Source organism: Syngnathoides biaculeatus, chromosome 1, assembly GCF_019802595.1.
Source record: "Syngnathoides biaculeatus isolate LvHL_M chromosome 1, ASM1980259v1, whole genome shotgun sequence".
Classification (NCBI taxonomy): Eukaryota; Metazoa; Chordata; class Actinopteri; order Syngnathiformes; family Syngnathidae; genus Syngnathoides; species Syngnathoides biaculeatus.
In genome coordinates this window covers 15,954,948-15,980,942 of record NC_084640.1, presented here as the reverse complement: position 1 = coordinate 15,980,942, position 25,995 = coordinate 15,954,948, and the positions used below count along the sequence as shown (strand labels likewise).

The 25,995-nt window shown below is 50.3% G+C and overlaps 3 protein-coding genes across 12 annotated transcripts; 2 read left to right on the top strand and 1 right to left on the bottom strand.

Annotated features, from left to right (window-relative positions):
- The first annotated feature begins 3,749 nt into the window (after positions 1-3,749).
- Positions 3,750-16,044, top strand: eppk1 (epiplakin 1). Its single transcript, XM_061824168.1, has 4 exons — positions 3,750-3,897; positions 6,464-6,566; positions 7,256-12,780; positions 12,858-16,044. The coding sequence occupies exons 3-4, from the start codon at positions 7,273-7,275 to the stop codon at positions 15,723-15,725; spliced, it is 8,376 nt and encodes a 2,791-aa protein (XP_061680152.1). The 5' UTR covers positions 3,750-3,897; positions 6,464-6,566; positions 7,256-7,272; the 3' UTR covers positions 15,726-16,044.
- A 149-nt stretch (positions 16,045-16,193) lies between these two features.
- fbxl6 (F-box and leucine-rich repeat protein 6) lies at positions 16,194-22,177 on the bottom strand. 7 transcript variants are annotated; one of them, XM_061823625.1, is made up of 10 exons: positions 21,243-21,588; positions 19,287-19,743; positions 19,046-19,204; positions 18,882-18,945; positions 18,385-18,516; positions 17,905-18,012; positions 17,710-17,823; positions 17,311-17,542; positions 16,631-16,874; positions 16,194-16,456 (listed from the first exon to the last, which is right to left on the bottom strand). In XM_061823625.1, exons 1-10 carry the CDS (start codon positions 21,259-21,261, stop codon positions 16,327-16,329), a joined length of 1,659 nt encoding a protein of 552 aa, XP_061679609.1. In that variant the 5' UTR covers positions 21,262-21,588; the 3' UTR covers positions 16,194-16,326. The 7 variants fall into 7 exon arrangements, with proteins under 7 accessions (XP_061679609.1, XP_061679587.1, XP_061679594.1 ...); XM_061823603.1 differs by lacking the exon at positions 21,243-21,588 and adding an exon at positions 22,119-22,177 and having other exon boundaries at positions 17,710-18,012; positions 19,287-19,747; XM_061823610.1 differs by lacking the exon at positions 21,243-21,588 and adding an exon at positions 21,700-21,826 and having other exon boundaries at positions 17,710-18,012.
- On the top strand, positions 20,457-25,748 carry LOC133502386 (uncharacterized). 4 transcript variants are annotated; one of them, XM_061823153.1, is made up of 4 exons: positions 20,457-20,655; positions 23,044-23,113; positions 23,214-24,806; positions 24,923-25,500. In XM_061823153.1, exons 1-4 carry the CDS (start codon positions 20,458-20,460, stop codon positions 25,351-25,353), a joined length of 2,292 nt encoding a protein of 763 aa, XP_061679137.1. In that variant the 5' UTR covers position 20,457; the 3' UTR covers positions 25,354-25,500. The 4 variants fall into 4 exon arrangements, with proteins under 4 accessions (XP_061679137.1, XP_061679109.1, XP_061679119.1 ...); XM_061823125.1 differs by having other exon boundaries at positions 23,214-25,748; XM_061823135.1 differs by lacking the exon at positions 20,457-20,655 and adding an exon at positions 22,059-22,189 and having other exon boundaries at positions 23,214-25,748.
- The last annotated feature ends 247 nt before the right edge of the window (positions 25,749-25,995 follow it).

The following is a 25,995-nucleotide window of genomic DNA, read 5'->3' as shown; positions in this document are numbered from 1 at the left end:
GATTCTAGGACCCGGGACGCCTCTGGTTAGTAGTCGGTGTGCCGACGTGTCGGGCGGTAAAAACTGTTTTCAAGACAAACTGTTCAAGAGGGTCCAGAAAAACTTTGGATTCGATGGTCATGTGGAGGGGAAAAAAGAACTGTAATAAAAATGAAGATGTGCAGGACAGTCGGGCCTCGGGACCAAGTTCTGTCCGTCGGTCGTCACCGTTAATTTGTAGTCACGGAACCAAAGTTACGGGATGTCTGGGACCGTGCCGAGCGGCTTCATCGCGACGTGTTACATTTGGCGCACTGGCGGCGACGTCCAAAGCTGAAAATTTGCAACCCGACAACCTGCAGAGGGCCAGGGTCCAAATCTTTGCGCCGGTGAGTACCCAGGATATTTTTTTCCCCCGGTACGCAGGAGACGGGATTCTATCTAAATTGTGACTGTTGGGTTTCACTAATCCGTCTCCTTTCCTTGTCAATTCTGCAATTTGCTTGTTTGCTGAAAGGATTTGAACCGGAGGGCAGAGTCAACACGCGGCGCCCGCCCAGGACCAGGTCTGTCTCCGAATCTGCTCCTTAGTCCTTTCGCACTTTTTGACTGGAGATGTCCGATAAGCAAAAGAATCCGTCCAGCAAGTTTTTCTTTTTCTCCGGAATAACTTTTCCTGCTAAGCCGGGCGTGCCGTCGATGGAACGCCGATTAGAAACCAGCCCGGCCTGTCAACCGAGCGATTTCCGCGGGTTTGGATAAGTGAGCGGCTCCGAGCTTTTGTGGTTTTTGCACCGCGTTGCCCAGGACAAGGGTCGCACCTTAAAAGCCGCAATCTCGGCAAGCCCCGGCTCGCTGCGGTTTTGAGGCCGGGGAGTGACGGCTGATGGAACGCAAACGTGCCAAGCGGGGAAGCGGCTGCAAACATTTCCGGCGAGTGGGCGCAGAGGAAATGAAGGGAAGCAACAACAAAAGTTCACCTTGCGACCAATCCGACCGAACAAATCAAATGTGGCTCGTGAGCACGAAAGTTTGCCTCCAAACAATCAAAAATGCTGCAAATATGCCGCGATGGTGACTTTTTTTTTTTTTGGCACAAAACATTTCCACGCCTGCAGCATTTTTTGTCCTCGGCCCAAAAATTATTATTATAGTATTGTGTGGTTGAAATGTTGCGTTTGCGTCTTTGCCGTAATCTCTTAAAGCTTTTTCGTGGTATTACAAATGATCTCGAGCGGGGGCTGAGCTTTGTTTGGACCTGCTCCCAGTTCAACAGAAAAGCTATAAAAAAAAAAAAAAAAAAAAAAATGAGCCCGCGGCGGGCGCCGCACCTTCGACTCGACGGTGACGTAAATGCGACGTGACGAGTTTCGCTTCGGTCGGCTGAGCGACACCTGAAAATGTCTTCATTTGTCGCTCGGGAACTGCTTTTCAATCCGAGGAAGCAATTTCAGTCACTCCCAAAAGCGCAAATGAAAGGCCTTGTCGTCGTTGTTATTTTTAGTAGTGGGTAGGCGTTATAACAATGTTATAATCATGTTATTACCTCTAGCGAGCGCGAAACGAGAGCGCAGCTGCTTTTGAGTGCAATTTGCTGCTTGGCTTGGAAGATTATGGAAGGGCAAAAAACAATCCCCACAATATTCGGTCGGACGGTAATCAATGAAGAAACATTTCACCGGATCACATTTTTTATCAACGATGTGAACGAGTTGTGTGAAAAACTACCCCCCCCCTCCTCCCCCGAGAGCCACGTACCCCACCGTGATTGGTTGGTAAGATAAAGAAGTGACATTCATTAAAAAAAAACAAAAAATCAAGGGTTGCACTAACATTAAATTTTCATATTAAGATGGGGGCCACAAAATATCATCTCGCGGGCCGCAAATGCCCCCCGAGCCGCCAGTTTGAGACCCCTGCCCTATGTCTTCTTGTCAAACATTTGAATCCATATTTTTGACACCTTTTCAGAGAGGTGACAAACGGGGACGTCCGAGAGGCTTTCGTCCTTCTGCCAAAGTCAAGCTGAGATGTTCTCAAATATTTTAGCGATATTTGGCGGTTGTAAAAATGATGAAAAAGAATTAGTTGATTCCCGCCCAACTTGGGAGGGGAGGAAGGCGCCGGGATGGCGTTCGGCCATTTGACAAATGAGGCCCGGTTTGCAAAAAGCCTGCCGTGCGTCCCTGGTTAGGATGACTGCCACCTGCAGGTCTGGAGCGCAACGGCGCCCGGATCGCAACTCCTGCCGTATTTGCACTTTACGCCCGTCTTATCTCGGCCGCTATCAAGTTGCGGCCTCGAAAAGGGATGAGACCGAACGTCGCATCGATCCGGATGCCGATCGCTAGCCAAACAAAACAACGGGCGCTCGTTTATCTGATCGGAATGCGGCAGCCGCGCCGCCGGCGGTTCCCGTGATGCATATTTGCGCCACGACCAGTCAGTCAAAAGACGTATTCGCGCTTGTCGCCGCGAGCTGCGAGCCGTTAGCTTTTCCACTGCATCATCGCGTGAGTCACGTTTGCTTCGGGGCCTTCGGGTTTGGTTTTTTTTTTTGTTTTGTTTTGTTTTTACTGGTTTTTAATTGTCGGTTTGTGGGCGACGTCAGAAGTACGGGCGTCTCAGATAAGGGCAGATAAGCGGGGCACATCTCTGCTGCTATGCAGTAAAACAACGTCGCCCAACCTTTGAGCCAAGGCACACAATCTGTCCAAAAAAAAAATAAATTACACAATCACATCAAGTGGCATAAAAGGCCGTGAAAATACACTCTTTTCTTCACAGAAATATCACAATACAGTAACGACTTCATAAAATGGAATGCAAAGAAACAGGACAGCACAGCGAGTCTGCCTCGCGGTTCTGAGGCTGTGGGTTCGAAACCCGGCTTCCATCGGAGACTCTAAATTGCCCCAAGGCGACCGCTCACCTGTTTCCACTGGCGACCGGTTGGGGATGTGCCCCGCCTCCTGCCCGAAGATCGCTGAGATAGGCTCCAGCACTCGCGTGACCCTTGTGAGGATAAGCATCTCAGAGGATGATGTCGGATGAAAGGATGGAATTCTGCAGTTTGTTATGATTTCACTGGACATTGCGCTGCTCCTTCTGCTGAGCGCGCCTTGGCCACTCACACACATACGGCGAGGTTGTACACGGAGCGGTAGGACTGGTCGTTCTACGCAGAGGATAAAGAATGCACGTCAGCGAGTATTGAGTTAGTTATATTGTCTACACTTGAACTTTTTGTCTTTAAATATTCGTTGCTGAAAGCGTCCATGCTGTCCGTTAGCCGGTCCAAGGCCTTTTGCGTTGCGTGTTAGCATGAAGCTAGCGTAAGACGCCGTTGCGTGGCTGTTACGAATATGTACACAAAGTCTCTTTGTCTTTGTTTTACATTTACTTTTAGTGTAAACTTCAGCTGGGCGTGGCAAGAAAGTTTCTTTCCGTTTGTTGTCACGTGAGTTGCGTTCACTGGCGCCGCACAGCAGTCGCAAGTCCATCCGTCCCTTGTCTGAGCGGCTTATCCTCACACGGGGACACGGGAGCGATCGCAAGTTGTTCAGACGCGAACTTGGTTCCGCGGCGCCGCAAGATCCAAGCCGTCTCCGACGCGTCGCGAAGCGCACCTGTCGCACAAATTGACCCCCCCCCCCCCCGTCCGTTGTTATTGTTCCAGAAGACAATGGCGGCGCTCGAAGGAAGCGGACAAAGAATTCCTGGCATCCCGCAGGCCCAGCTTTCGGGTCAAGGCGGCCCCGAGGACCTCCCCGGGAGGAGCCGACTTCCTCGGCCGAGGGGGGTGGGTGGGACCGGACCCGGCGGGACTGCCTTAAATCCGACCACCGCGGAGGACTTCCGAGGAGCTTCTGCGAGCGCCTCGGGACCGCGCGGAACAACTTGGACTTTGTGCAACAAGTAAGCGCCTTCCTTGTCTTTAAGGTCAAATCTTGTTTCATCGGAACGGGGTGAGTGGGGGGGGGGGTGGTTTCTCTTTCTTTCTTTCTTTCTTTCTTTCTTTCGGTTGCTCTGCTGGCGCTGAGAGCTCGGTGAACCCACACCCATTTGGATCAAAAAGAGCGCAAACATTCCTCACCCAGTTACCTTTCGCCACAGTCGCTCAAATGTCACTCTTGCCTCATCGCGCCGAGACGCTTTCTCACTTCTTGACGCAAAAAGGTAAGTAGCGCTGCACAAACCGGGACCCGAATACTTGGAACGCAACGGGCTTTTTATCCGGCTCTGGGTCGAGGGGACCGGCGCGGCCCGCGGCAGGCAGGAAGGCGAGACCTCGGTGAGCTCGTGGGGGGGTGGGGGGGGGGGCCGCCGGCTTCAACAAAGCTGCTCCCTTAAAACAAAACATTCAAAAATGCAAGTACAGCTCTTGAAAAATATTCAAAAAATGTACAAAGGATAAGATGATGCCTTAATCTTGGACATATTGAAATCTGTTTTGATCTTGTTCGTAAAAAAAAAAAAAAAAATGAATATATGCGTGTATGTATGGACCCTCCCGTTAGTTCATTTAGTCTTTTTTTAGTAAAAAAAAAAAAAAAAAGTAATGTAAAATTATCAATTTGGATTTTTGTCACTTTGCAACTTTTATACATTCATTCCCATGAATTTAAGAAAGTACAAATAAGTATTTTTTGGTCACATTATTCACGTTTCATCGTTAACATTGCGTGAAAAGCGGCGGGACTCGAGCGTTCCGTCGCTACGTCGGGAATCGCACCGGCGACGCCGTCAAAGGATCAAAGAGAAGCCGAGCGGAGAGAGAAAAAAACAAAACAAAAACGAGTTTGAGCCGCTGGAACAAAATGTGGGACTTTCCTCCGTTTCCCGTTTCCAGTTCTGCAAATGTTGTTGGATGAAAATCCAACGTCCAGGTTGACCAGTCCATTGTCCGTCCTCAAAGTCCTCCGAGCCTTTCCTGGATTGTGGCGCGGGGGTGAAAATCGGTCGCAAATGAAAAGCTTTTCGCAAATCAGAGGTCTTTGATTTCCTCATGAGGAGAACGGGTTCGGCTGACCGGCTGACCGGCTGCACCTCCGAACCGCGTTCCGAGTCAGCCTCAGTATTGTGCCTCTTTTTCTTGGTTGCGTGGCTACAAGTTCACAGATGGCGACAGCAACGTCATCTTCTTTTCCTTTCGGCTTGTCCCGTTAGGGGTCGCCACGGCGTGTCATCTTTTCCCATCTCGGCCGTTCGTCTCTAAACGCTGTCCACTGTCCTCGTGTCCTCCCTCACCACATCCATCCACCTTTTCTTTGGTCTTCCTCTCTCTCGCTCTCTTCCTTGGCAGCTCCATCCTGACCATCCTCCTACCAATTTCCTCACTCTCTCGTCTCTGGACATGTCCAAAACCGTCGACGTCTGCTCTCTCTCTCTCTCACCTTGTCTCCAAAACATCCAACTGTCCAGCTGTCCCTCTAAGGAGCTCATCACTAACCCTGTCCGACCGAGAACCTCAACATCTTCATTTCTGCCACCTCCAGTTCCGCTTCCTGCCACCGTCTCTAATCCGTCCATCATGGCCGGATAAACTTTTCCCTTCATCCTAGCGGAGACTCTTCTGTCACGTAGAACACCAGACACCTTCCGCCAACTGTTCCACCCCGCTTGGACCCGTTTCTTCACTTCCTGACCGCACTCCCCATTGCTCTGGATTGTTGACACAAGTATTTGAAGTCGTCCACCCTCGCTATCGCTTCTCCCTGGAGCTTCATTCTTCCTCCTCCGCCCCCCACACCAACACCAACGCAAACGTACATATTTCTTCAAAACTGCAACAGTGTCCTGATAAACCCAATGGAGATTAGCATGTTTGGGGTCTGAGGTCAGAAGGGGGACATCGCCTCCCAGTGTTCGGGAGTATCCGCTTGAGTTCAGAAGAGGGGGCATCGCTTTCCAGGCGTCGCATTCCGCGTCACGCGCGGCGCTCGCAAAGAGAACGATTCAGGGCGAGAACAATAGAAACTAATGCTTGATAAAACAATAATTGTAACACCGATCCAAGTTTGCGACGCTTTGCCAACAAGGACGGGCGCAGGCATGCCGCTGTCGCGTAAACAGGAAGCGCCGGTTTTTGTTTTGTGTGCCGACTTGCGGCCAGTCAGGCCTGAAGGTTCGTCGCAAAGCGGCACACGGACGGCCCGGATCGGAGCGTGACGGGCGACATTTGGAACTTTACACGCTCCGATGCTTGACGCGCAAAGTCACAACCAAAATCCAAAACTTGCCCCTTGCATATGACGCCAAGTTGGCATGCACTCGTTTGCTGATTTTGAATTTTTATTTTCTAGCTGCGACGTCATGAAAATGATTCGCTGCAACCGATGTCTTTGAATGGCTCCCGTTAATAGTTTCGCTGCTTAATGCGTGAAAGAAACGCGAATAAAGCCGGTCAGGTTCTGAGATCCGCAGACTCGGATCAGATGATGGCGCAAATTTGGTGATTTGCCTCGAACATCTTCTCTTGCAGGGGCGAAGACGGAGCCGTAAACCTTCCCTGGAATTTTGCATCTTGGGATATTCACACCAGTCCGGGTTGCCGACCCACTCGGAACCAAACCAACGTTTGCTGGGTATGTTCTTCGGATGCTTATTTGCTTTCGATTGAACGACGAACTCGACGGCTGCCCCTGGACACAGGAGTGACCCGACGTTCGACTTTTTCAAGATCCGAGCGCCGTCTGGTGGCCGGTAGAGCGACTCCCCTCCCAAGCACGACCAATTTGGCACATAGTGAACTCGTCTTCAAAACTAAAAGCTCCCAGTTAAAGTTACCGTCAAACCGAACGTGAAACAAAGACAACTAACTACATTCGGAATTTTAAAACAACCGCCGAGCTTTGCCTGAAGAAGGCTAACAAATGCTAAGAGGCAGCACAAATGTCATAGACGGGCTAGTAAATATCACCGGCGGGTTAACACTTGAACTGGGTGGTGTCAAAAATACGGCCCGCGGGGGATAACGAGAAATCAGCCTTTGCGGCTGGCAAATACATTCCCAGCTGTTTTTCAATTAAATGAACTGATGTTGCTATTTTTTTTCGACTGGAAATTGCCCCAACAACCACTTGCCACAAAAAAATAATTCTTAAATTCTGACTTGATTTAATCCAAACAGAAGGCCATACGTCGTTTTCAACCATCAGTTTTCGCCGCAGCCATCAGGGATCCGTGACCTACTATTGGCTCCCAACCCACCAGTTGAGGACCGGTGCAATGTTTAGCCAATGCATTCAATTCGATGCAAACGTTTCCCTTGCAGAGCGACACTAGGCCGAGATGGAGCCCGCCGATCCAAATGAGAAGCCGCAAAATGGCCACACCGACATCCGGGGCCCTGTGGCGGGCGTCTACCTGGAGAAGTCCAAGCAGAAGATCAGCATATACGAAGCCATGAAGAAACGTCTGATTCGACCCGGAACGGCGTTAGCCCTGCTGGAAGCGCAGGCTGCCACGGTGGGTGTGGTAGACCCCGTGAAAAACCGAATCCTTCCGGTCGTGGAGGCCATCAGGGAGGAACTCATCGGACCCGAGTTGAGGGAAAAGCTTCTCTTCGCCGAGAAGGCCGTCACTGGTTACGTTGACCCATACACCGACAAAACCATCTCCGTGTTCCAAGCCATGCAAAAAGATTTGGTGCCCAGAGATTACGGCTTGAGATTACTTCAAGCGCAAATTGCCACGCACGGCCTCTTCGACCCCGTTGGGAAGACGAACATTTCAATGGAGTCAGCCATACAGAAAGGCTACTATGAAAAAGACCTGCTGAAGGACCAGATGTCAGAGTTGAAGGTTTTCTTCGATCCGAGTACACAGCAGCACGTCAACTACCAGACGCTGATGGAGAAATGCATCAAGGAACCCGGCACAGGCCTGCTTCTTCTTCCCGTCTTCATCACCTTCAAGGGGCTGAGACGAGGCATTTCCTCCGCAGAACTTTTGGAGTCCAAGATTATTGACAAAGAAATATTTGAAGATCTACAGAAGGGGACGACCACAACCCAGCAGGTGATGCTGAACGAGACGGTGAAGGAATACCTTCAGGGCAAAGGCAGCATCGCGGGCGTTGCGATACTGTCATCCAATCAGAGACTGAGCATCTATGAAGCCATGAAGAGCGGAATACTGATGCCTGGGACCGCGCTAGTTCTGCTGGAGGCGCAGGCCGCGACCGGATTCATGATTGATCCCGCAGAAAACAAAAAGTTCACAGTGGAAGAGGCTACGAAGAACAAGCTCATTGGCCCGGAATATTACCACAAGCTGCGCTCGGCCGAACGAGCAGTGACCGGATACCGAGACCCGTACACCGACAAAACAATTTCCCTCTTTCAAGCGCTTTCAAAAGATCTCATCCTGAAGGAACACGGGATCCGCCTACTGGAAGCTCAAATTGCCACGGGTGGAATCATTGACCCCATCCACAGCCATCGACTCCCCACAGAGGTGGCCTTCAAAAGAGGCTACTTTGACCAAGAAATGAAAGCCGTTCTTGAAGATTCAGGAGACGACACGAAGGGATTCTTCGACCCAAACACGCAGGAGAACCTGACGTACCTTCGGCTGATTGAAAGGTGCGTCACCGATCCAGCTACCGGACTCTGCCTCCTCCCGCTTCGAGACAAATCCGATGGTCTGAACTACACCTTCATTGACTACCGAACAAAGATGGCCTTCAAACAGAAGAAGGTGAAGGCGACGTGCGGCAAGTATGCGGGGATGACGGTATCTCTGTGGGAGCTGCTGATGTCGGAATACTTGGATGAAGAGCAGAGGAAATCCATCATACGGAAGTACCGAGAGGGGAAGCTCACTATCGAGACGATTGTTACGACAGTTCTGGAAATTATCGAGACATCCGTCAAAACCACCAAGGTCATCTTTGAAGGCATCAGAGAAACTGTCACAGCCAAACAGCTGGTTGAGGCTGACATCATCAGTGAGGAGGTCCTGGATGATCTCAAGAAAGGGAAGAAGTCTGTCAAGGAAGTGGTTGAGGATCAAAACTTGCACGTGTACCTACAGGGAAAAGGCAGTATTGCAGGTGTTCTTCTACCTGACTCCCAGATCCTTACCATCTACCAAGCAAGACAGAAAAGCAAACTGATGCCGGGAACAGCTCTGATTTTACTCGAGGCACAGGCGGCGACGGGATTCATCATCGATCCCATCGGTAACAGAAAGTTTTCGGTAGACGACGCCATCAAAGCCAAGGTCGTTGGGCCAGATTTGTGCCTGAAGCTGCGCTCTGCAGAGAAAGCGGTGACAGGTTACAAAGACCCATACTACGGGACCACAATCTCTCTGTTCCAAGCCATGCAAAAAGACCTCATTCTGAAGGATCACGGAATTCGACTCTTGGAAGCGCAAATTGCCACGGGCGGCATCATCGACCCGGTTAACAGCCATCGCATTCCTGTCCAAGTGGCCTACAAGCGGGGCTACTTCAATGAGGAGATGAACGAGATCCTGAGCGACCCCAGTGATGACACCAAGGGCTTTTTTGACCCTAACACTCACGAGAACCTTACTTACTTGCAGCTCATGGCCAGATGTGTCACTGACCCCAGTACGGGACTTTGCCTCCTTCCACTCAAAGGGAAAAGCCACATCATCAACATCGATGACGGCATGAAGGAACTGTTCAGGACAACCGTTGTTTCTGTACGCTACGGCCGCTTCAAGGCCAAGCGCAGCACTCTTTGGGACCTCATCAATTCGGAGTATCTGTCGGAGAAAAAACGCCAGGAGTTCTTCAAACTCTTCAAGTCCAGGAGACTCACAATTGAGGAGATCATCGAGTCCATTTTAGTCATCGTTGAGAGCAAAGAGATCAAACAGCAAGCGGAACTGAGCTTCCGAGGCCTCAGAGGGGACCTGTCCGTTGTGGATCTTCTGGAGCTGGAAATAGTGGATGAAAAGACATACAACAGCCTGATTGACGGAACATTAAGGACCACCGACGTGTCGCAGATGGACAGCGTGAGAGGCTACCTCCAAGGGAAAAGCTGCGTTGCCGGGGTGATACTACAGCCTTCCAATCAGAAGCTGAGCATCTACCAAGCACAGAAATCTGGCATCCTGACACCCGGGACGGCTCTTTGCCTCCTGGAAGCGCAGGCGGCCACGGGCTTCGTGGTCGATCCGTTGGCAAACAAAAAACTCACCGTGGAACAAGCACTTCGGGCGACGTTGATCGGGCCTCAGACGTATGAAAAGCTTCTGTCCGCAGAGAGAGCTGTCACCGGTTACGCCGATCCGTACACGGGCCAGAAGATTTCTCTTTTCCAAGCCTTGAAAAAGGACCTCGTCGTGAGGGAGCACGCTATTCGTTTACTTGAAGCCCAAGTTGCGACGGGTGGCATCATCGACCCCGTCAAATGCCTTCACTTACCTCTCGATGTCGCCTGCAGGAAGGGATATTTTGACAAAGAATGGAATCAAATCCTGCTGGACACGAAAGGGTTCTTTGACCCGACCACCAAGGGGAATCTGACGTACATGGAAATGTTGGGCAGGTGCGTTAAAGACAAAGAAACGGGACTCTTCCTTTTACCGATGACCGGCACACCAAAAGCCTCACAAGCAAACGTGAGCCTGTACACTGACAGTGAGATAAAACAAGCGTTTGAAGAGGCAAACGTCAGCGTATCGGTGGGACGCTACGCTGGGAAATCCATTTCTCTGTGGGACTTGATCCATTCCGGCTACTTCACCGAAGAGCAGCGTCTTGAACTGATTGAAAAATTTAGAACGGGAAAGGTCACCACTCACATTATCATCACCATAGTCATGTCTACAATTGAAAAACTGGACAGGAGCGAAGCTCCCAAAATGATCACGGGCCTGAGGAAGCTCGTCTCTGCCAGACAATTGCTGGTCTCTGGCATCATCGACAGTGAGACCTTCAAACAGGTGCAGGAAGACCGAGTCACCTTGGAGAACGTCATTAAACGTGCGTGCGTGCAACAGTACCTGAACGGAAGAAGCAGCATCGCCGGCGTGAAAGTGTATCCGATGCAGAAAGTTCTGAGCATCTACGAGGCAAAATCGGAAGGTATGTTGACGGACGGCGTTGCGCTTTTACTCCTCGAAGCGCAAGCCGCGACAGGATGGATCGTCGATCCGCTCCAAAACAAGTTCTACACCGTCGACGAGGCCGCAAAGGACAAAGTCATCGGGACGGATGTGCGTGAGCAGCTTCTGCTGGCAGAGCGAGCCATCACTGGGTATAAGAACCCCTACACAGACTCGACGATATCACTGTTTGAGGCTATGAACGAGGAGCTGATTCCAAGAAGTGACGCCGTTCGTCTACTTCAAGCACAAATAGCGACGGGCGGAATCGTGGACCCCAACGAGAGTCACAGGCTACCTGTGAATGTTGCAGTCAAAAGGGGACTACTTGACGAGCAACTCAGAATCCTTCTGCTGAACCCCCCTGAAAATTTGAAGGGATACTTTGACCCAAACACGAAAGAAAAACTCTCCTACGCCGAGCTGATGGAGAGATGCGAAACAGATCCTGCCACGGGACTGCTTCTCATCCCACTCCACGAGGAGAAATCAGACATTTTTCACACAAATGAACAAATAGAGCTCGAGTTTAAAAACAAAACAATTGTCATGAGTGTGGGCAAATTCAAGAGCAAGGATGCGACCTTGTGGGAAGTGTTGCTGTCTGAATACATATCCCAGCAGAAAAGGGAGCAGCTCATACAACAATACAAGACCGGCGCCATAACGGTTGAAGAGTTAATTGAAATACTAACGGTCATCATCACGGAGGTATCGTCCAAAGAGAGAAAGTTCAAAGGACTGAGGAAGCAGGTCTCGGCAAGTCAGTTGTTTGAGTCCAAGATCATCTCGAAGGAGCTTTTCACGCAAATTATACAAGGGGAAGTGACTGTAGACTCTGTGAACAAAATGGAATCCATACAAAGGTATCTTGGGGCGACAAACTGCATAGCCGGTGTCAGAGTTGAGTCTACAAAGAAGGTTATGAGCATCTATGAAGCAAAGTCCAGAGGTCTCCTAACTCCTGGGACGTCTCTTGTTCTCCTCGAAGCCCAAGCTGCCACTGGCTTTGTGATTGACCCCGTCAACAACAAAAAACTTTCAGTAGAAGATGCTGTGGCTCAGAGAGTGGTTGGCAGTGAGTGGAAAAAGAAGCTGCTCTCAGCAGAACGAGCTGTCACGGGATACATAGACCCCTACACTGGCGAGACCATTTCCTTATTCCAGGCCTTGATAAAGGATCTCATTGTCAAAGAGCACGGAATACGTCTTCTTGAGGCTCAAATCGCCACAGGAGGCATCATTGACCCGGTGTACAGTCACAGGGTGCCTGTGCAGGTGGCTTACCAAAGAGGCTACTTCGATGAAGAAATGAACCAGATTCTGTCGGACCCAGATGACGACACCAAGGGCTTTTTTGACCCCAACACACAAGAAAACCTCACCTATCTCCAACTTATAGAGAGGTGTGTTACTGACCCAAACACGGGCCTCAACTTACTATCCATTGTGAAGAAAGGGGAGTTCTATTTCTATGTTGACGAGGCCACGAAATCCTTCCTGAAATCAAAGACAACAACGAAAGCAGGTGGGAAGTACCACGGAACAACGGTGTCACTGTGGGATCTGCTCTACTCTCGATATGTCACGGAGGAGAAGAGGAGAGAGCTCGTGCAACAGTACAAATCTGGCGCTATCTCGATTGAACGCTTCTTGGAGATCATCTTGATGATCATTCAGCAGCAGACCACCGGCACAACCTCATCATCGGTCACCACGTGTCAAATACCAGAAACAAAGGTTGACAGCACACCACAAAGACCACCATCACCACCACAGTCACAGAGACCGAAAGCTTCCACGGCATTCGGAAGGATGTCAGCGCAACAGAGTTGCTTGAATCCAAAATCATCAATGAAGACCTCTACGAAGATCTCAACGCAGGAACAATCACAGTAAAGGAAGTGAGTGAAATGGACTCAGTCCGCAGGTACCTGGAAGGGACCAACTGCATCGCAGGTGTGTACTTGCAGTCAACAAAAGAGACCTTGAGCATTTACGAAGCAAAGTCCAGAGGCCTGCTGACTCCTGGGACGTCTCTTGTTCTCCTCGAGGCCCAAGCTGCCACTGGCTTTGTCATCGACCCAGTCAACAACGAGAAACTTTCCGTCAAAGAAGCTGTGGCTCAGAAAGTGGTTGGCAGCGAGTGGCAGAACAAGCTGCTCTCGGCGGAACGAGCTGTCACAGGATACAAAGACCCTTACACCGAAACAACAATATCGCTGTTCCAGGCCCTGAAAAAAGACCTGATCGTCAAAGAGCATGGAATTCGTCTTCTTGAGGCTCAAATCGCCACAGGAGGCATCATCGACCCTGTGCACAGTCACAGAGTGCCTGTCCAGGTGGCTTACCAAAGGGGCTACTTCGATGAAGAAATGAACCAGATTCTGTCGGACCCAGATGACGACACCAAGGGCTTTTTTGATCCCAACACACAAGAGAACCTCACCTATCTCCAACTGGTTGAGAGGTGTATCACAGATCCCATGACTGGACTTAGTTTGTTAGTCATTGTGAAGAAAGGGGAGTTCTATTTCTATGTTGATGAGGCCACAAAACTCACCCTGAAATCAAAGACAACAACGAAAGCAGGTGGGAAGTACCACGGAACAACGGTGTCACTGTGGGATCTGCTCTACTCTCGATATGTCACGGAGGAGAAGAGGAGAGAGCTTGTGCAACAGTACAAATCTGGCGCTATCTCGATTGAACGCTTCTTGGAGATCATCTTGATGATCATTCAGCAGCAGACCACCGGCACAACCTCATCATCGGTCACCACGTGTCAAATACCAGAAACAAAGGTTGACAGCACCACCACAACGACCACCATCACCACCACAGTCACAGAGACCGAAAGCTTCCACGGTATTCGGAAGGATGTCAGCGCAACAGAGTTGCTTGAATCCAAAATCATCAATGAAGACCTCTACGAGGATCTCAACGCAGGAACAATCACAGTAAAGGAAGTGAGTGAAATGGACTCAGTCCGCAGGTACCTGGAAGGGACCAACTGCATCGCAGGTGTGTACTTGCAGTCAACAAAAGAGACCTTGAGCATTTATGAAGCAAAGTCCAGAGGCCTGCTGACTCCTGGGACGTCTCTTGTTCTCCTCGAGGCCCAAGCTGCCACTGGCTTTGTCATCGACCCAGTCAACAACGAGAAACTTTCCGTCAAAGAAGCTGTGGCTCAGAAAGTGGTTGGCAGCGAGTGGCAGAACAAGCTGCTGTCGGCGGAACGAGCTGTCACAGGATACAAAGACCCTTACACCGAAACAACAATATCGCTGTTCCAGGCCCTGAAAAAAGACCTGATCGTCAAAGAGCATGGAATTCGTCTTCTTGAGGCTCAAATCGCCACAGGAGGCATCATCGACCCTGTGCACAGTCACAGGGTGCCTGTGCAGGTGGCTTACCAAAGAGGCTACTTTGATGAAGAAATGAACCAGATTCTGTCGGACCCAGATGATGACACGAAGGGCTTTTTTGATCCCAACACACAAGAGAACCTCACCTATCTCCAACTGGTTGAGAGGTGTATCACAGATCCCATGACTGGACTTAGTTTGTTAGTCATTGTGAAGAAAGGGGAGTTCTATTTCTATGTTGATGAGGCCACAAAACTCACCCTGAAATCAAAGACAACAACGAAAGCAGGTGGGAAGTACCACGGAACAACGGTGTCACTGTGGGATCTGCTCTACTCTCGATATGTCACGGAGGAGAAGAGGAGAGAGCTCGTGCAACAGTACAAATCTGGCGCTATCTCGATTGAACGCTTCTTGGAGATCATCTTGATGATCATTCAGCAGCAGACCACCGGCACAACCTCATCATCGGTCACCACGTGTCAAATACCAGAAACAAAGGTTGACAGCACCACCACAACGACCACCATCACCACCACAGTCACAGAGACCGAAAGCTTCCACGGCATTCGGAAGGATGTCAGCGCAACAGAGTTGCTTGAATCCAAAATCATCAATGAAGACCTCTACGAAGATCTCAACGCAGGAATAATCACAGTAAAGGAAGTGAGTGAAATGGACTCAGTCCGCAGGTACCTGGAAGGGACCAACTGCATCGCAGGTGTGTACTTGCAGTCAACAAAAGAGACCTTGAGCATTTATGAAGCAAAGTCCAGAGGCCTGCTGACTCCTGGGACGTCTCTTGTTCTCCTCGAGGCCCAAGCTGCCACGGGCTTTGTCATCGACCCAGTCAACAACGAGAAACTTTCCGTCAAAGAAGCTGTGGCTCAGAAAGTGGTTGGCAGCGAGTGGCAGAACAAGCTGCTCTCGGCGGAACGAGCTGTCACAGGATACAAAGACCCTTACACCGAAACAACAATATCGCTGTTCCAGGCCCTGAAAAAAGACCTGATCGTCAAAGAGCATGGAATTCGTCTTCTTGAGGCTCAAATCGCCACAGGAGGCATCATCGACCCTGTGCACAGTCACAGAGTGCCTGTGCAGGTGGCTTACCAAAGGGGCTACTTCGATGAAGAAATGAACCAGATTCTGTCGGACCCAGATGACGACACCAAGGGCTTTTTTGATCCCAACACACGAGAGAACCTCACCTATCTCCAACTGCTTGAGAGGTGCGTCGCAGATCCCACCACCGGACTAAGTTTACTCCCCTTGGTCAAAAAGTGAAGAATATTTTGATGTTTTTCTTTCTTTGTAAAGTGTTTACCATCGTTAGTAGATTTTTTTTTAACCCGAGTGCGTTCTACTTCAGTCTTTGGTCTTACTGATATTTGAGGAAATTGTCTTTGAAATTGACTTCATGCATTTTAAAACATTTTTTTTGATATAGCATAGATTTATATCATCTATTTTTCCTGTAATGTTAAAAATAACCCAAGGGTGTGAACACTAAAGCTAATTTTTGAGTCATAATTTTGAACTGGAATTCTGAACGACTTTCTTCAGCTGTACTGATTAACTCCAGTAAAAGTCTCTGCTCAAAGGTGAACGTCTGACAAAAAAAAATGCTCCAGAAAATCGTGAACGTTGAACTTTTCGGCTATTACAACCCGCGAAGAGAAAAAAATGAACTTGCACTATACGACCGATCACGTTTCGTGCGATATTTGTCTCAAGTAACACTTAAGAACTGCAGAAGGGAACAGTCAACATTTATTTCAACCAAAAACTTAAACGAAATAACTTCCAAAACTGAATGAATCCAGTCTGCGCTGAGGCCTTTTACAAAAGTTTCTGAATCTTAACGGGGCACCTCATGATCTGGACTCTACTCCAATGTGTCGAGCAACTGGCGAATGGCTTCTTGTCCCCGGTAAAGCCTCTTCAGCCCCCTGGGTAGAGAGCGACAGGAGGACAGATTGAGGTAGTCCAGCGCCGTCGTTTGGCCGATGAGAGGCCTGGAAAATCCCGGCAAAACCAGTTTAGAACGGCGTTACCCAAACTTTATGGAACCAGGATGCACATTGAAACTGGATGGTTTTCCACGGCCAATCTGATGACTGCTCACACCAGTGGTCGGGAATCGCCTGTTTGTAAGCTAAACCGAGAAGAATAAGCGCGATTCCTGGTACCTCAGGGCAGCCGCCGTGATTCTGGTCCCGCTCAGGTTGAGGGAGTGCAGGGTGTTGGGGTTGTTGGCCCGGGCCAGCTGGAGCATGGCTAACTCCAGGTCCTCCTCGGAGAAAAGCTGATTGGCCAGGTCCAGTTCCCGCAACGTGTCCTTCCACTTCTGCGCCACGGCGTGGAGGCCCTTCTTCAAGGACGACGAGACCACGGGACTGCTGAAATACTGACCCCAAAACAGGCACTCCAGTTCTGCCAAGCACAAAGTCGGCCAATGTAAGGCTTTTCGGGGCTACGTCGCTAAATGTGCTCAATGCTGTTCCCCAAATTTGCAGTCCCGGAAACATAGCTCAAATGATCTCTTATTTTAAGAATGTAAATGAACAAAGTTTCAGCTAAAACAAACCAGCACCGGATTGAAAATCTCCAATTTTTCCACTCTTACCAAGAAACTGGCATGAAACCGTCATTTTCAATCTTGACCTTGGTTTCCAGCCCTAAAAACATCCATCCAAGACGCTTATCCTTACAAGGCTCTCAGGAATGCTGGGGCCTATCCCAGCCGAACCGCTCGCCACTCAGTCGCCAACACCGAGCGGGAACTGAACCCGCGCCGGCCGCAGCAAACGATGTCCTCCATATGGGTGGAGTCTTTTCGGCAAAAACTTTCACTTCAAACAAAAATTACCAAGACAGGGCAATGCCGCCAGACCCGCCGACGTGATGTGCGAGCAGCCCCGCAGGTCCAGCACTCGCAGCCCGGGGGAGCCAAAGAGGATGTCGCGAAGGTATCTGTCGGTCACGTAGGAGTACGACGCCGTGGCGATGCACAGCTCCTCCAGCAGAGGGAAACCCGCAGGGAATTCGGCAGCACTACGCACGGTCTTGTGCACCGGGCGGACGTTCAGCAGTCGGAAAGTCTGATGGGTACAACGGAGGCTCGATTTGAACAGTACAATCGAGGAATTTGCGATCAAATATCGACCAGAGTCTCAAGTCTTAAGCAAGTCCGGCATTGTCGAGTCGAGTCCCCGCAACCTTTCGATCAAATCCCGTCAAGTCCTGTGACCCCAGTCCAGCTTTCTACCTTGAGTTTGGGGCAAGCCATCTGGAGCGCTTGGACGCAGACGGCCAGTTCGTTGTCTTTGCTATCCAGCCTCGTGTTGACCTCCAGCAGCTCCAGATGCGGACACAATCCCCTCTGAAACCAGAAACGCGGCGGGAGGGAGGGAAGCTCCGTTTTCCGAGTTATTGGAGAGGCGGAACCGGACGCTTTCCTTACCGAGATGCCGGCGAGGATTCGGTCGTTCTTCCAACTGTGAGTGAACCAAATCTGCTGGATCTGCGCGCCGTGGCCGTCCAGGTAAGCCAGAAAACCTTCCAACTGGAACTACAGCAACACGCGTCCCACGCAATCGTTTTCACGTACTGCATCGACGTCGTTTGACAGAATGCGCTCTTTTTCACGCACAACAAAAAAAATGATGACAATCCTGTATAGCGGAATTAGCATCAGATTGTTCATTGGACTCTTACTCAAAGGAGTGTCTCCACACATTGTTTGAGCCAAGGCGCTTACGTTTCATTGAAAAATCTCCAAAGTGAAAACAGATAACCCAGTCATATTTTTCTAGACACACCTTCCAGCGCAACCACCGGTTTGCGTCCGAGGGATCGCCGATTGTTCAAAGGTGTCAGACAGCGTTTGGGAGTCACCCCTCTCAAACGCTGCGATGCGCTTGCCTCGCCGCGGCGGGCTCACCTCGGTGTGCTGCAGGTTCAGGCTCCGCAGCGAGCGCCCGTGGCGGCCCAGGCTCTGGAAGCCCGCCTCCTTCGGCCCGGTGCAGAAGGAGAGCGTGAGGGCGCTCAAGTGAGGGCAGAACTGCGACACCACCTGTCAGAATTCATCCACAGTAAATCTGATTAGGACCGGGTCGCAAAAAGCGCCCCACAACCATTTTTTTAAAATCCCTGTAATAGTACTTTCTAGTAGAAATACATCAAAATATTTGATCCCAAAACACTTCAATGTTATTTCAAAACCATCTGACAACATTACATTTAAAAATGAATGGCATACAAATGCTCAGAGTGAGACTCTCTCTAACAACCCAAGCTAAACAGCGCTACTACGGTGGACTTGATTCTTTAGACTGGCCTTTGGCGACATCTTGTGGCATGTCGAAGCAATTCAGAAACAAAATCAATAAAGTAAAACCACATAAAAAGCCGCTTTTGCGAGTAAACCCGGCGACTTACATCCATCGCGTGGTCGACATTCGCGGTCCAATGATGGAGCGAGAATTCCCGCAACTGAGAGAATCTAAAACGGATTTTACAAAAAAAAAAAAAAAAAAAAAAGATGGATTAATTGAATACATTTACACAGGGAGCGGGTATCACCGTGGCAACAAGTCCCAAACCTGTTCTGTGCCAGCCAGTCTACGGTGTCTTGAATTTGACGGCGCACTTTTGGCTGCTGACTTTTGCCGGGTGCGATCCAGCAGCGACCGACGGCGACTTTCCGCCACAGGGCCGGCGTGGCGGCGGCGGCGTGCCACAGCCGGCACACCCTTGCCGCCCTGGCGACAGAAACCGCATCACTTTCGGCTTGGCTAATCGGGCCAAAAATCAAGTCGGGACTGTGTTTGGAAAAATTCCAACCTGCAGAGGAAGGGGACGGCGCCATCTTGCGTGACCACCATCTTAAAAATATTGACCAGAACCTCCTCGGGAAGACTTTCCCCCCATCTGCGGTCGGCGGGCATCTCCTCGACGTCCGCCGTGTCTACCGACGCTTTGCTCTTTCTCTTCTTCGCCGGCGCGATAACGATCTTCTTCTTCCTGCCTCGCTTCTTCTTGAATCGCGCGAGGGAGCCGTCGTACTGCGACGTGCTGCTGGATATGACCAGCAGCATGTCCTCGCCCTGGTGGACGGTGTAGCTGGGCTGGGCCGTCCTATTCGCGCGGGCCTTTTTCTTCTTATTCGCCGTTTGCTTCTTGGCTCTTTGTGACCTCGGATTTTCCCGGCCGAACGTGTCCTCGACGGCGCCTTCGGTGGACGCCATCCTCGGGATGCTTTGTTTTTTGGTCTTTATGGGCTCAATAAGCCAGTCACAAACTATCTAGATAAAAAATAGAGAGGAATATTACTGGATTTGTGAGGCACATTTGAAGCCATTTACCGTCCAAAAATGCATCTAAGAAGTACAAATGCCATTTTTAGTAAAGAGCTATACCGCCCACTTTGCTTCTTGAACAATGAATTGCCGCTTGTGAAATGAATCCAAAAAACTGCATTGGACTTCTGACAGGTACCACCCCGGGGGGGTGGGGGCGCTCCCACATTGCTCCAGTTTTTTTGCACCCGTCCACTGACTTCCGGTGAAATTCGGAACAAACTTCCAGATCCCGTTGCGCACGAAATCCTCCATTTTGTCCTCACTGACCACGCATTTGCATTTTTTTTACTTGTTGCGCCAAATCTGCAGGAACATCTTCCGAATTCTTGGTGTGTTTAAAACAATGCCTGGAATCTCATTTATACCATTGAAGACTATTTTACTTTTATTGCACTTTGATTATTTGCTTGAATATGACATTATACATGTAATCAACGGATAAAGTGTTGTCCATTTGCTAATCGGATGTGTTGCGGAGCGCGGTGGTTGTCCTCGATCTTTGTACGCAGAAAACCGGTTGGCGCCGTTCTCCTCGCCGAGTCGTTGCCGTGGAGACTAACGACACCAGATAAGGAGCGGAAAGTTACCATACCGGCCCGGGACCAGACTTCGGGTGGGGGGGGGGGGGGGGGGGGGAGACGACCACTTTTACCATGGACCCTGAAGTATGTCTTATGACCATATTTAGTGAGACGGTAACCCTTTGTCTAAGATCTCACGCCACAGGTCTGACACCACCCAGAGTCCGCCCTTCGGACAAGATAAAGGACTCGCGTTTTCTCTGCATCTTCGCACTTGTGACCTGCTCTCCACAGCCATTGTCTGTAACTCATAAGTGCCCGGAATATTCTGTAAGTAAATTCTTTGGAGAAAGTGTTCAGCCTTTATTTGCACAGCCGACATTTTCACTGTCCGAAATGAAACGAACACGCGGAGGAAAAAAAAGCGTCGTCCGACAACCCATACATGTAAAAACCTCGTGTTACCGGGCAGTTTTTGTCTTCTTCTTTGGCTATCGTGCCAGGAGACACACCTCGATAAGACCCGGACGTCCATATTGCACATTCCTTTGTGATAAATCCATTCGCTGTCATATCTTCCTTGATTCGAGAACACGCAAATCCCGACACCGTCAAGCCCCCCCCCCCCTTTTTTTTGGGGTGGGGGGGGGTGGACCTCCCGCTTGTTCTCATGTTGTTTGATAATATTCGAAATGTGTTTTGGTGGCATGTTTACATCCTCATCTATTGTTTCAATTTTGCACGTGTATCTGTCTGTAAAGGGCTTCGTGTCTTACAAGAGTTTGATTTCTGAGGTGTTCACTTCTTATTCCTTGATTATGACTCAAGTCATTCATTACTTTCAGTGACGAACTCAATACTCAATAACACAATCAAAATGTGTTGATAATTGTGAATGACAAGTGTTGTTATTTTACCTGAAAGCTGCGTTCGCATCACCGGCCGCTTTTCTTGCTACCATCGCACAACCAGAGAGCAAAATAAACAACTCGGCTAGCTGCTAGCTTTAGCGCCAGCCGAGGTCGGGAACGGCGCGCGACCAAAGTCCCGATTCAGGTAAGTGAGAACTGAAGTTCAAGGTTAGCAGTCATTGTATTTCACCAGATAAATCTTTTAGATTTTTCTTTTTTTGTTTGTTTTGTTTTGTAAAGCACCTTTCGAGTCGAGCCTCTTGTTTTTGTTGTTGTTTTGGACCTTGTTTGTGTGGTCACGCGTTTCCGTGTCAGGACACGCCCTGCAACAACATGATTGGCTCCTGCTATGCGGAAATATAACGAGTGCCACCCTAATCTATATATTTTTTAGTTTATAGAATTTCAAAATTTCCAAATTGATTAAAATTTTGTTCTTATGTGATTTTTCAAATATTGGTACTTAGACTGCGACTGAAGAAGAAAGCTGACTGCAATTGTTTTCTCTAAATATAGATAAAATAATTCACTCGTCACATTTGGACAAAACAAAAAAAAAAACAAATGAGCTTTCTATATTCAGTTTGGACTAAATTGGTTATGGACGGTCCGTCCTGGATAAATTAAAGTAGGGAATAATGGGAAAGGTTAATGTCGCGGTCAGTTCTTTGCGAATCCGGAAGCAGTGGGGCGTTTTACAGGGAAACGACCAGCCAATCACTGTGCAGCGGAAGTTGTCCCGGGGCCAGTAGGAGAGCGTGTCGTGGCAGGAAAGTGCGCGGGAGTTTGCATCAAAGGCGAAAAATATGATATCAAAATAAGGAGAACTCAAACCGCGTCGAAACGAGCGCGAGACGGAACACAATTCAAATACTCGCTCACTTTTGCAAGGGCGCCGCTCTCTTGCTGGCTTCCTGTTTTTACCGGGTATGGCGTCACTGATTAAGACTCAGGTAAACAATCACCGATCGCTATCTACCTGGGCCGTGGATTCAACAGTGCAGCCTAAATGACGGAGGACCTCGCGTCACTTTTATTTTACAAAAGCAGAAATATCTGATAGTTGATGGACTAAATGCCGCACTCTTTCTCCGGATGCCATGGCTCAAAATATTGGTTTGAACGCCCACGTAGGATAGCGATTGGAGATCGTCTAGTCGAGTCTTAATCGGTCACTTCATCCCCGGTAAAATCTGGAAGTGAGCTAAACTCGGCGAAGAATCAAAAACATTGAGGGGGAAAAAAATGCGAGTTATTGAAATCAGAAAGTTAGAGGTGCTTTTTTGCAAAAGTGAGCGAGCATTTTAAATTGCGTGAGCCCTCCCGCTCTCGTTACTTTTCACCGCTCGTCCGATCACAGTCTTGCATTCACTTCCGGCCTCAGACAACGCGCTCGAAGACGCCTTCAAGTGGCGTTGGACATTTCGGCTAAATTAAAAGGGGCCGTTGCTTCTCCGGGTCGGTTGGCTGGGGGAGCGCCTTTAGCAAGGGTAGCCAGACTGCATGCAGCCCTTCCAGAGGAATCACGTTTAAAAAGTAATTTTGCACGTTGTTGTCTATCCGTGCTCTTTTCAACGAGAGCGACTTGAACGCTACAGCATGTAATCCACCGCCGACGAGCGGGCTTTCTGTTATGCTAGCGTTAGCTTCGCACGTGAGGGACGCAAACATCCGTTTGTAGCTTTGTAGACATTGTTTTGTTTTCACATTTGCCTGCTGTTTCCGGTGACATTTGAACACGGGAACAACATCGTGTAGATCGAAGTGTTTGGATAGGAGGTTAACTTGCAGTTTTTCCTCTTCAAAGGGGCTGGCAATGGAGTCCACGGGGAATTTCTTTTTGTGTGGAAAAGCAGCTGTAATCGAAGCCAATTTGAGTACGTACAAAAGCATGTACGATAAAAGAAAGCTGGAGTTAAAATGCATTTTTTTTTTTGTGTGTGTCATTTCGATAATCGTAATATTTGTGCGTTTTAGGAGACGAGTATTACTGGAAGCTGGTGGCAGACTTTGTCGGCCCTCAGACGGGGGAAGGCTTGGACCTGGATCGAGAACATTGCAAAAACCGACTCCTGATTCAAAGCGGCCTCATGAGGGAGGACAACAACTTCCCGTGGATCTCCGTCATCAGTTGGCTGAGGAGGATTTTCCCCGCGTATCATTCGGCCGACTTTCGGCGCTTGATCGAAAGGGGCGTCGCCACCACCCTGAGCTTGGCGGGCGACGCCAGGCGGGCGTTCCTGGAGTCGTACGTCAACTTTAACTTTGTGGGCCCCATCTGCGACAGCATCGGCGTGGAACGAGAGCACCTCTTGAAGATGAAAGACTTCTCTGAGCGGGCGCAGGCCATCGAGGTGACCAACGGTTTGATCCTGGAGCTGAGCAACTTTGTGACCCGGGAGCGAGTTTCCCCCATCAACCTGGTCACCTGGCTGAGGAACTTCGACCCGGAATACTGCAAAGATGGCAAAATTCAAAAAGCTTATCGAGTCCTGAAGGGTAAGATCAGAAAGCTGAAGATGTGCTACCACAATTCCGAAACGAGAAGTCGCAGGCGGAACATTGTGATGGAGAATTTGCTCCAAAGTCCCTTCGATCTGGTGCGGTCGAGAGACTGTGCCAAAACGTCCACCAGGAAGCGCGCAGTCGTCCCACAAGCGTCGCCCCACGAAAAGGTTCTTGTCAAGCAGGAGTACGACGTTGACGAAAGCTCTGCCGCCAAGGAGTACGAGGAGGATTCTTCGTCCGGACTCGTTGGGACGCAAGTGTCGCCGAGCGGTGGAGGCAAGAACGCTTACGACGGTCCCGACGTAGTAGCGGCAAAAAAAGATGCCGAGGTTTTGCCCTCTCTGCTGGACGTGGCCATGCTGTCGGTCCAGAAGCTGTCGAGCATACACGGCGGGCAAACGCAAACGTGCAAAAAGATTTCCTTTGACCTCTTCAAGAATCAGTACGCGCTAACGTGCAAGGAGCACCCCACCATGGAGCTGTTCGAGGAAACGCTTCAGTCGGTGGACGAGCGGGTCTCGCTGGCGCCCCCGGCGGTCTTCCTCCAGAGCAACGCCAATTTCCTGGTGGGCGTACATCACGCGGTGGAGCAACAGGTCATGGCGTTCGAGGACGAGATCATCCAGTCGCGGGGCGAGAAGCTGGGCCGCGACGGGAACGCCCTCTTCAAGAAGGTGGTCAACTTCACGGAGAGCGCCACCTCCCGGTTCGTCCACATGGCCGTGGACATGCTGACGCCCAACCGGGGGGCTCTCCTGAACTACAAGAAGCACTGGGTGGCCTTCTGCAAGGAGAAGAAGAACCCCTCCCGGCTGGTCAGGAACCCTCCCAAGCTTTTCCGCAGCTACTTAGAGGCCGCCGCCGGCCTCATTCACCACCACAACGAGATCGGGCTCTTCTTCTCCGACATGCTGGCGCTCAACAACGACGAGGGCCCCAACGTGCTCCTCGAGAGCCTGGTCGCCGACGCCAGCGATTCAGTCATCCAGAGCATCGTGTGCGTTCTGGGTATCATCTACTGCAAAGTGGTGGGTCCCTACTGGCAGCTCCTGAAGAGCGCAGGTGAGTATTGCCTCTTCAGCCAGTACCTGCTCTGCCTGTACCAGAAGTTCCTGGAGTGGTCCAAAGACCCCGGCACGATGATGGTGCCCGAGGAGCTCACCAATGTCTTCCTGCAGTTCCCGCTGCACGACAAGACCTACAGCGGCGCGTACGAATACTGCGGCGACTTGCACACCAACAGGGACCTGATCAGGGTCTGCTTGAAGAGGATGATCAAGGCCATCACCGGCGTCGTCGAGGAGCACTTGAGCGACTTCCTGCCGGGCGGACGTTTTGCCAAAGTGCTGCCGCCCAGTTTAAACCTCAAGCTGCTGAAGTGCAAGTTCGCCGTCCTGATGGCCGACTACCCCTACGGCCGGCCGCCGGGGCAAGACGACAACAGACAGCCCACGTGCTCGGACAGCTCCGACGACTTGAGTTCTTCCGACGACATGAGTTTGTCGGACTCCCAGGAAACTTCCCGGGGACGAGCGGCCAACTCCCCCGCCGGGGCCCATTCGGTGAAAGGTCGGGCGCAGCAGAAGACGGGCAGACGCCAGGCCCTTAAAATCTACACAGAACGCACGGACCTGGACTACATCACCAGCACGGTGGAGAAAAACGGGGGCCCGTGCCGAACCCAGCAGGACGTGGACAAGCTGCTGCTGCGCCTGGCCGACACCAACCGGGTGACGAAGCGCGAGGCCATTCGCTGCGAGATCGCCTATCAGAAAATGGTGCTGCGCAACGGCGACCCCATCCTCAACTCCGACTTCCACACCACCACCGACATGATGATCAAGCTGAAGCTGGCGCTGCCCCGCCTCAAGCCGGGCTACTCCATCATTTTGGCCCCGAGGAAGACGGGGATTGGGAACCCGGTCCGTCAGAGCGCGCCGGATGCTGCGAGCGGCGATCCCGACCCGAAAGGGAACCAACTGGGGTGATATCGTCAAGGAATCGGGAACCTTCGTGTAAAAAGCGTACGCAAAGACACACCCGGTCAAATACAAATTTATATATTTTTACACAGCCAGCGATTTCCCGCTTATCTTTTCTTTTTGGGACTGACTGCAATTTTTTTTTTCCATTTGTTTCATTCATTTTTGACTGCTGTAGTCTGAGTAGCAACTAAGAATATGTCAATATCTGCACGTTCGGTGTCGCCGCCTTGTTTTTGTCACGGCATGTGAAAGTAATCGGGTGGTCT

Coding starts and splice junctions, on each gene's coding strand:
- eppk1 (XM_061824168.1), top strand. CDS start 7,273: ATGGAGCCCGCCGATCCAAATGAGAAGCCGCAAAATGGCCACACCGAC. Junction 12,781..12,857: donor CCGGCACAACCTCATCATCG/GTCACCACGTGT, acceptor ACAGTCACAGAG/ACCGAAAGCTTCCACGGCAT.
- LOC133502386 (XM_061823125.1), top strand. CDS start 20,458: ATGGACCCTGAAGTATGTCTTATGACCATATTTAGTGAGACGGTAACC. Junction 20,656..23,043: donor ATAAGTGCCCGGAATATTCT/GTAAGTAAATTC, acceptor TCCTCTTCAAAG/GGGCTGGCAATGGAGTCCAC. Junction 23,114..23,213: donor TGTAATCGAAGCCAATTTGA/GTACGTACAAAA, acceptor TGTGCGTTTTAG/GAGACGAGTATTACTGGAAG.
- fbxl6 (XM_061823578.1), bottom strand. Junction 18,013..18,384: donor TGAACCTGCAGCACACCGAG/GTGAGCCCGCCG, acceptor GTGTTGCTGTAG/TTCCAGTTGGAAGGTTTTCT. Junction 16,875..17,310: donor GGCGGCATTGCCCTGTCTTG/GTAATTTTTGTT, acceptor TGTGCTTGGCAG/AACTGGAGTGCCTGTTTTGG.